General features: G+C 44.1%; 1 protein-coding gene across 2 annotated transcripts in view; it reads left to right on the forward strand.

The window, feature by feature from the left end:
- Positions 1–3,512: 3,512 nt before the first annotated feature.
- Positions 3,513–10,219, forward strand: part of LOC144960029 (uncharacterized) — a 69,281-nt gene continuing 62,574 nt past the window's right edge. Inside the window, exons 1-2 of one of the 2 annotated variants that reach the window (XM_078892973.1) lie at positions 3,513–7,689; positions 8,636–8,743. In XM_078892973.1, the coding sequence (XP_078749099.1) occupies positions 6,157–7,689; positions 8,636–8,743 (1,641 nt within the window). In that variant the 5' untranslated portion in view covers positions 3,513–6,156. The remainder of the gene's footprint in view (positions 7,690–8,635; positions 8,744–10,219) is intronic. The other variant, XM_078892974.1, reaches the window with a different exon arrangement.

Genomic DNA, 10,219 nt, shown 5'->3' on the forward strand with positions numbered 1-10,219 from the left:
ATCGTAATTGTTACTTCCGTTTCCGTAATGCGGCTGCTGTTGGGGAACTCGACTCTGTTGCTGATCCTGTTGTAGGTGCAATGCGGAATGACCGTTTTTCTGCCTGTCTGTTTCCGCTGTCAATTCGAGATTTGAGTCCCTGCTGATAACTCCTCTCCATCTCCAGGTCATTTTCGTCGTCTGGGTCGTACGTCGGCCCTGTGGGCAAGGACAGCCCCTCGCACTTTGGGCTTTTCTTGAGGCTGTTCTTGTTGCTGCTCTTGTGGCTGCTGTATTCGTTTATATACTTGGACCGGTGGCCGCAGCGGTGGAGCAGCTGGTGGGGTGAACATAGGATTGTTATTCTGATTTACTCCTTTCAGCTGGACATTACTTGGTCTGTTGCCGTTGTCGTTGTGATGGTGAGAGTGGTGGTGAGGTGGTTGTGCGAGTAAGGAGGTGGTCTAGACATGTTCACAGGTGCATACCCGTGGTGAGGTTGTGATTCCACGTGACTCCCGTGGCTGTGATCCATGTTTCGGTTCATTTGTACATCTCTGCGTTGATTTACGGGCTGGTTTGAATATTGTGTTGTATCCGCGCCACCACCAATGTTTATAAGTCTGTGTTGTTGTTGTTGTTGTTGATCATTTCGCATTCTACCGTTTAAATCCCTACGTTTATTTTCCTTATCTGATTCGTCGTTAGAGGAAAACGCATTGCCGTACCCAAGAACCTCACCACCACCACCGACACTTATGACCCCTCCGCCTCCATCCTGATGACCAGCTGCCCCAACTCTGTCCGGAGCTTCCGCTTTACCATCATAAGAATAAATTGCCAATTCTTTCTCTCGATATTCATTATCAAGATCGCTGTATCTCACCCGTTTTTCTGGCATGTTTCTAGGGTATGGTTTGGTGTAGCTCTCTCTTTCCTCTCTACCTCAAACGTATCCAGCTCCCTGAAAGTGTGATGTTTTGTGCTATCGTCCAGATCGTCAAGCCGGCTTTTCACAATCGATACTCGCCTTCCTCCTCTTGTGTAAACGTTGGCGATTCGATATAAACTTTCTTCCGAGACGGCGTGGCACCGCTGTGCGCCTTGTAGAAGATTTTGGTGTTGTGTGTGATTGAGTCGGTCTCTGTGAATTGCTGTGTGAATCTCTTCTACTGCCCGGGATAGAAGACGAGTACCTGGAGCCGGGCTCAGATTTATAACGAACTCAACTGGCTGCTCAACAAGTCTTGGGCTTTGATATCGGGTCGTCCTCTGATAGTCACGGTTAGTCGCAGGATTAGGTCCGCTTAGATGTTTTTCGATCTGCCCGACAGATTCTACGGCAGTTCGTTCGCCTACAATCGTATCCTCAGAGTCAGATCTTTCCCTCAGAAACCCGGACTGTTTCTGTCTTTCAAAACGCTCTGAGTGGGTGTCACTGAAGTCTTCGTGTCAAGAGAATTACTCAACGAATCTTCCGAGAAATCTTTATTTTCCTCAATCGATTCTTTACCTGTTCCCTCCGGAGTATTGTTTCTATCACCAGTTTCGATTTCAGCTCCAATCCCGTCTGTGTTTTCAACGTCAGACTTTGTATCTTTTAATTCTTCCCTTTCCCTGTATGGGAACTTTAATTTCAGTATTTTCTGTGTTCCCTGTTATGTCTTTGGATTCAAAGTTACTCTGAACCTGCGCTAAATCCTTATTTTCACTTTCTGTAGCCTCAATCTTAGGCTGTGTATCTTCGTCGTCAACGTCTAAACTGTCTTTCTCTATTTCTAAGCTGTCTATTGGAGTTTGATCACGATTATCCTCAATAACTGGTCCCTTATTAGTCTCCTCGGGAACGTTTTCCGACCTTACACTAGCGGTTCGTTTGGCTAGATCACCCTGAGACTTGAGTCTCTGGGACGAGTATGGCGCTGCAGTTCGATTCTGGGAGGAGTCTTCGAGCTTGAGCTTTAGTTTGAGTTCGTCTGACAAACTCTGAGAATTTCTCGTAGAGTAATTATTATTATTACTATTATTATTACTATTATCCCCTTCGTTGAACGATGATTTGGACTGACGAGGGGAAACGACACTGTATGTGGGTTCTAGTTTTGGACTATCGGGTTTAGTTTCAATCAGGCCGGTCACAGGATTGTCTTCCGGGGCGTTACTCTCATTTTGAGGCGGATCCTGGTCATTGAAGTCAATATTCAAGGATTTTCTCGAAGGACTATGAAGCCTGGCGAGCTCAGACGTTGATGAATCTATACTTTTTAAAGTCTGTCCGTCCAATTCAGAATTGCTCCGGGTTAATGTTTGGTTGGCATTTAAATCATTAGTTCTATCGGTGTTGGTAACAGAAGGGTTTTGGTTCAAAGAATCTTCAATGTTAGGATTATTGTCACTTTTATCTACTACTTCCGGTTTATCCGGGTTATCTGGAGTTTTAGGTCCTTTAAAGAATCGGTGTTCACTTCGTCACCATCTGCTTGCTTTCTATACGTTTCTGCTCCGTTGCTAATATTGTCTGGACTCCTCAAACTATCTTTAGGGGCTTGGTTGGCCTCAGTGAATGCTCCTTCTCGTTTTTCTAGAGCAGAAATTTGATTGTCAGCCTCGTCGTTATTTTGAAACTCCGGGGGAATTTCGGGTATGTTATTGTTCACAGCTTTATATAAGTTACCGTTATCCGTATTAGAATCACCGGCGTTTTCCGGTTGTTTATTCTCCGAATCTTCGGCTATAACATATTCATTTCCTTCATAATGACCGGAATCAGCGTCTTTTTCCTTAGTCCCGCCCCCTTTGTAATCGTCGATGTTTTTCACACTACCGCTCTCCTCTTTCGGAAAATCCGTCCCCGAGTCGTCCTCGGCTGGGCCAAGTTCCGGTGCGAATTTCACTTTGTCAGCCACCTTTCTTGATGTTGCGGAGGAAGTGACGTCACTGTTTTGATGAAGGGTATTTCCGTCACCACCGGTGATCGAGGATCTGCTGCTTCTCGGGTGTTTGCTTTTGAGGATACAGCTTCTCGCCCTAGGGTTCGGTTGTTGTTGTTGTTGTTGTTGTTGTTATTGCTAGACTTGACGTGTTCAGGTGGAGTGTTCTCTTTCAACAGTTTGAGCAGTTCTGGATTCTCTGCATGAATGGTTCCTTGTCTGGATTGGTTTCTACTGGACGTTCTTGATGATCGGCCTGTGAGTCTTCCACTGGCACGGCTCATGATAGAAGACAGACGGCCATTCCAATGGCCGCCTGCAGCATAGAGCCTTGACTCACCTTAGATATCCTACAAAGGAAGCAGTGATAAAGACATTAGAAGCAGTGCATTGTTTATATATATATATAATATATATATATTATATATATATATATATATATATATATATATTAAATATATATATATATATATATATATATATATATATAATATATATATATATATTATATATATATATATATATATATATATATATATATATATATATATACATATATAAACAATGCACTGCTTCTAATGTCTTTATCACTGCTTCCTTTGTAGGATATCTAAGGTGAGTCAAGGCTCTATGCTGCAGGCGGCCATTGGAATGGCCGTCTGTCTTCTATCATGAGCCGTGCCAGTGGAAGACTCACAGGCCGATCATCAAGAACGTCCAGTAGAAACCAATCCAGACAAGGAACCATTCATGCAGAGAATCCAGAACTGCTCAAACTGTTGAAAGAGAACACTCCACCTGAACACGTCAAGTCTAGCAATAACAACAACAACAACAACAACAACAACAACAACCGAACCCTAGGGGGAGAAGCTGTATCCTCGAAAGCAAACACCCCGAGAAGCAGCAGATCCTCGATCACAGGTGGTGACGGAAATACCCTTCATCAAAACAGTGACGTCACTTCCTCCGCAACACCAAGAAAGGTGGCTGACAAAGTGAAATTCGCACCGGAACTTGGCCCAGCCGAGGACGACTCGGGGACGGATTTTCCGAAAGAGGAGAGCGGTAGTGTGAAAAACATCGACGATTACAAAGGGGGCGGGACTAAGGAAAAAGACGCTGATTCCGGTCATTATGAAGGAAATGAATATGTTATAGCCGAAGATTCGGAGAATAAACAACCGGAAAACGCCGGTGATTCTAATACGGATAACGGTAACTTATATAAAGCTGTGAACAATAACATACCCGAAATTCCCCCGGAGTTTCAAAATAACGACGAGGCTGACAATCAAATTTCTGCTCTAGAAAAACGAGAAGGAACATTCACTGAGGCCAACCAAGCCCCTAAAGATAGTTTGAGGAGTCCAGACAATATTAGCAACGGAACAGAAACGTATAGAAAGCAAGCAGATGGTGACGAAGTGAACACCGACTCTTTTAAAGGACCTAAAACTCCAGATAACCCGGATAAACCGGAAGTAGTAGATAAAAGTGACAATAATCCTAACATTGAAGATTCTTTGAACCAAAACCCTTCTGTTACCAACACCGATAGAACTAATGATTTAAATGCCAACCAAACATTAACCCGGAGCAATTCTGAATTGGACGGACAGACTTTAAAAAGTATAGATTCATCAACGTCTGAGCTCGCCAGGCTTCATAGTCCTTCGAGAAAATCCTTGAATATTGACTTCAATGACCAGGATCCGCCTCAAAATGAGAGTAACGCCCCGGAAGACAATCCTGTGACCGGCCTGATTGAAACTAAACCCGATAGTCCAAAACTAGAACCCACATACAGTGTCGTTTCCCCTCGTCAGTCCAAATCATCGTTCAACGAAGGGGATAATAGTAATAATAATAGTAATAATAATAATTACTCTACGAGAAATTCTCAGAGTTTGTCAGACGAACTCAAACTAAAGCTCAAGCTCGAAGACTCCTCCCAGAATCGAACTGCAGCGCCATACTCGTCCCAGAGACTCAAGTCTCAGGGTGATCTAGCCAAACGAACCGCTAGTGTAAGGTCGGAAAACGTTCCCGAGGAGACTAATAAGGGACCAGTTATTGAGGATAATCGTGATCAAACTCCAATAGACAGCTTAGAAATAGAGAAAGACAGTTTAGACGTTGACGACGAAGATACACAGCCTAAGATTCAGGCTACAGAAAGTGAAAATAAGGATTTAGCGCAGGTTCAGAGTAACTTTGAATCCAAAGACATAACCGGAAACACAGAAAATACTGAAATTAAAGTTCCCGATACAGGGGAAAGGGAAGAATTAAAAGATACAAAGTCTGACGTTGAAAACACAGACGGGATTGGAGCTGAAATCGAAACTGGTGATAGAAACAAAACTCCGGAGGGAACAGGTAAAGAATCGACTGAGGAAAATAAAGATTTCTCGGAAGATTCATTGAGTAATTCTCTAGACACGAAGACTTCAGTGACACCCACTCAGAGCGTTTTGAAAGACAGAAACAGTCCCGGGTTTCTGAGGGAAAGATCTGACTCTGAGGATACGATTGTAGGCGAACGAACTGCCGTAGAATCTGTCGGGCAGATCGAAAAACATCTAAGCGGACCAATTCCTGCGACTAACCGTGACTATCAGAGGACGACCAGATATCAAAGCCCAAGACTCGTTGAGCAGCCAGTTGAGTTCGTTATAAAATCTGAACCCGGCTCCAGGTACTCGTCTTCTATCCCGGGCAGTAGAAGAGATTCACACAGCAATTCACAGAGACCGACTCAATCACACACAACACCAAAATCTTCTACAAGGCGCCACAGCGGTGGCACGCCGTCTCGGAAGAAAGTTTATATCGAATCGCCAACGTTTACACAAGAGGAGGAAGGCGAGTATCGATTTGTGAAAAGCCGGCTTGACGATCTGGACGATAGCACAAAACATCACACGTTCAGGGAGCTGGATACGTTTGAGGTAGAGAGGAAAGAGAGAGCTACACCCAAACCATACCCTAGAAACATGCCAGAAAAACGGGTGAGATACAGCGATCTTGATAATGAATATCGAGAGAAAGAATTGGCAATTTATTCTTATGATGGTAAAGCGGAAGCTCCGGACAGAGTTGGGGCAGCTGGTCATCAGGATGGAGGCGGAGGGTCATAAGTGTCGGTGGTGGTGGTGGTGGTGAGGTTCTTGGGTACGGCAATGCGTTTTCCTCTAACGACGAATCAGATAAGGAAAATAAACGTAGGGATTTAAACGGTAGAATGCGAAATGATCAACAACAACAACAACAACACAGACTTATAAACATTGGTGGTGGCGCGGATACAACACAATATTCAAACCAGCCCGTAAATCAACGCAGAGATGTACAAATGAACCGAAACATGGATCACAGCCACGGGAGTCACGTGGAATCACAACCTCACCACGGGTATGCACCTGTGAACATGTCTAGACCACCTCCTTACTCGCACAACCACCCTCACCACCACTCTCACCATCACAACGACAACGGCAACAGACCAAGTAATGTCCAGCTGAAAGGAGTAAATCAGAATAACAATCCTATGTTCACCCCACCAGCTGCTCCACCGCCGCGGCCACCGGTCCAAGTATATAAACGAATACAGCAGCCACAAGAACAGCCTCAAGAACAGCCTCAAGAAAAGCCCAAAGTGCGAGGACTGTCCTTGCCCACAGGGCCGACGTACGACCCAGACGACGAAAATGACCTGGAGATGGAGAGGAGTTATCAGCAGGGACTGAAATCTCGAATTGACAGCGGAAACAGACAGGCAGAACAAACGGTCATTCCGCCATTGCACCTACAACAGGATCAGCAACAGAGTCGAGTTCCCCAGCAGCAGCCGCATTACGGAAACGGAAGTAACAATTACCATCCCAATATGGCGAACTTTCAAAGGAATGACGGCGGGCCGCAGTCTTTTGCGCAGGATTCTCTCGACTACGAAACTGAAGACACAGCACGGTATTCCTATAACAACAACACGGGGAATATCCCGAGAGATTCGATTGACGTCTACGGCAACAGGCAGCAACAGATTCCGTACCAGCAAGGTCAAGGTCAATATTATCAAAGTCAACGAATCCCGGACGAAGATCGCTACGAAGACCGTGGCGGAAACGACCGAAGCTACGAATCGGATTACGAGCACGTTCGGGGCCAAAGGTCAAAAGTCCCTCAAGTCCAGCCCAGGTTTTACGATCCTACTCGGTACCCGCAGGGCGTGATGAATACGGACCGCTCTGAAATGAGTCAGGCAGGTCAACAACCTCCTCTTCCTGACAATCCACAAAACTACGGCTACAACAACTACGATAACTCGCAGGATTACAACAACGATGGCGAAGAAGACGATGACGTAGGCCATGAACGATTTCACCAACGAAGACATTTTTATAACCGACACGACAACGACGAGCACATGGAAGCTGCTCACCCTTCGCCACCCAAGTACGACTACATCGAACACAACAAAGGGGACTACGGCAAGACGCCTCAGAAATCCTACAAGAGAATCCACGAGATCAACAAGGAAGAACGGGACAAGTTGGACACCTTCTTCATCCAGCCCAGGCCCAAACCGAAAGGCGGGATTTTGAAGAAACGAACGGGCAGTCAGAACAGCCTGAATAGCGATCCACAGTTGTCGTCCCGGGCGCCTCCGATTCCTGGTCATGGTCCCCTTCTCCCTCCCTCAAATAATGAACAGCCGTACATGCCGCAAAATCCTGAAATGACGGAGGATTCGGAAATGAGCACAGCTGAGCAGGTTAGTCTGTTCACATTAGTCGTGTGTAGTGTAGTAGTTGGTTTATTATTCAGTGCTGATGGTTTTCCTCGGATCCTCAGATATCCGCGATTTTGGAATGAGAGAGTTGATGTGTGGTGGAACACACAGGTGCAGTTTCCCACTCTCCAGAAGTTAGCTAGAATATCAATGATAGTCTATCATCTCAATTGCTCTAAAAGTGGGGTTTAGTGCAGTAAAAATGAGACTTAAATCGTTCAATATTTTCCTACTTTGTTACTATTTGTCACCATCAGCACTGATTATTATATGTCAATCTGCCAGGTATTCCCCTGAAAAGCGCTTTGGGCACGTTTTACGGATATTGCGCTATATAAATGCTCGTTTAAAAAAAAAGATAATTTATCCAAAGTTTCATTCTTACCATCTTCCTTACCAAGTTCTTCATCCTTCTCTGCCATTGAAAATTCATCCATCAACCCATCAGTCCGCCATTGTTCCGATAGTGTAGAACCAGTTACTATGCGTCATTACGAGAGAAGTGACTTCACGACTGTTGAACCCTATTCAAAATATTATTGATCAATCAAATAATTAACATTTCCGTGATCTAAACAATCGTACAGTGGAAATACTAACAAAGTAACACATAAAATAAAAAAATTGGCCAGAAAACGCCCCGCCATTATCTCCACCAATGCCCTATGAAATATTTCTCCGACGAACATAAAAATGTATCCAAAGGAGAAAATCATTATAAAATCTGATCATGTTTTGACTTTTATACATTCTGATCACATGTGACATGTGAAAACGTTCTAGCCAACATGAAGAACCAAAAGTAACGATTTTCTTTGTTTAGATTTAGAACCACGCTGCTGGTTGGTGCTGGGCGGACGTGACGTCACACTATTGAATCCTATTTCCAACCCCTTCTCTATCCCCCCCCCCCCCTTTTTTTTTTTAGGTGTGGGCCCGCCGTGCCTCGACTCTTGCATCTCGTCTCGATGCCAAAGGGAAGAAGAAAGGACAGCCACGTCTGCAGAAATACAACAGCGACTCCTCCATAAATCAGGTAGGCTGTGTACCCTGTGCTGCCGTATTCTGGAGAAAAAAAAAACATATTTGAAAATTTGGCCAGAAAACTCGTCCTTCAAATATGTGACCCTTTGCCTCAAAACGGTATTAAGTCGGGATTGTTAAGATGTTGAAAATTGAATTTATAGCCAGAAATATCAGACTTGTGTTGAGTTTATGTGTTTTATTGAGGAGAATGGATTCCATATTTTAGGGTGCTAATGCCAACAATTTATATTTTTGACCAGTTTAACATTAAATTCGGCTTTTAAGCATAATACCGTTTTGAGACGATGGGTCACATATCACTCACTCACTCAATCCTCTCCGGGCCTGCTGGTACTTGAGGCGATGCAAGAGATCTCCACCTGGTCCTGTCCGCAACTATTCTTGGGGCTATCTCGAGGGACAGACCTCTCTGCTTTAGGTACCTCTATACGATACGTCTCCAAGTCTCATTGAAGCGGCCTCGCTTCCTCTCTCCTTTGCAGAGCCTTCCTTATCAGTGTTCCATCAGACATGCCCCAAACCATTGCCATCTTCTCCTTTTAATGAGACTCTCCAGAGACTCCATTTCAGCGATCACTCTCAGGTCCTCATTTGAGACTGTGTTTGGCCAGAATATCTTGACGATTCGTCGCAAACATTTGTTTTGGAATACTTCAAGTTTCTAGATGATACTCTCTGTGATCTTGCAGCATTCTCTTCAAATGTCGATCGATTTAAATGACCTTCATTTTGGCGAAAACTGTCAGACCTAGGACATCTTGGAAGACTTCGCGAAGTCCCAGGTTTGAGAGTTGTTGCCCAGTTGGAGGTCATTTAAATCAATCGATATTGGAAGGACGAGTTTTCTGGCCAAATTTTCAAATATTATGGGTTTTGCCAGAGTACATAAGTGTGAAAATTTGAACAGCATATTGGATTTGGTCGTTTGAGAGTTTTGAATTCAAAATTCCATCACTGTTAGTGTTAGTTACATGATTGTTGTTGTTGCTTGTTTGTTTGTTTGTTTGTTTCTTGTGTTTTTTTAAAAATTGTTTGTCATATTTTAATATTTTTCAATGTGTCATGTGTGTGTGTGTGTGTGTGTGTGTGTGTGTGTGTGTATGTGATAGAGAGACAGAGAGAGAGAGAGAGAGAGAGAGAGAGAGAGAGAGAGAGAGAGAGAGAGGGAGAGAATGTGTGTGTTGCTTTTTTAAAATAAAAATTCGTAAATATTTTTACTCTGTCTTTTGTTAGTAGTTGATTGCGCCTTGTCTCACATTGTACACCATTTATTTCTGTCATATCTAATTCAACTGATTGTGTATTGAAATATCTCCTTTTTATTTTCTCTCTCTCTCTCTCTCTCTCTCTCTCTCTCTCTCTCTCTCTCTCTCTCTCTCTCTCTCTCTCTCTCCTCCTCCTCCTCCTCTCTCTCTCTCTCTCCCTCCCTCCCTCCCTCTCTCTCTCTCTCTCTCTCCCTCCTCCC

The sequence above is a fragment of the Berghia stephanieae genome, chromosome 14 (assembly GCF_034508935.2).
Source record: "Berghia stephanieae isolate SIO BIC M18660-M18661 chromosome 14, UCSD_Bste_1.3, whole genome shotgun sequence".
In the NCBI taxonomy this organism is placed as follows: domain Eukaryota; kingdom Metazoa; phylum Mollusca; class Gastropoda; order Nudibranchia; family Aeolidiidae; genus Berghia; species Berghia stephanieae.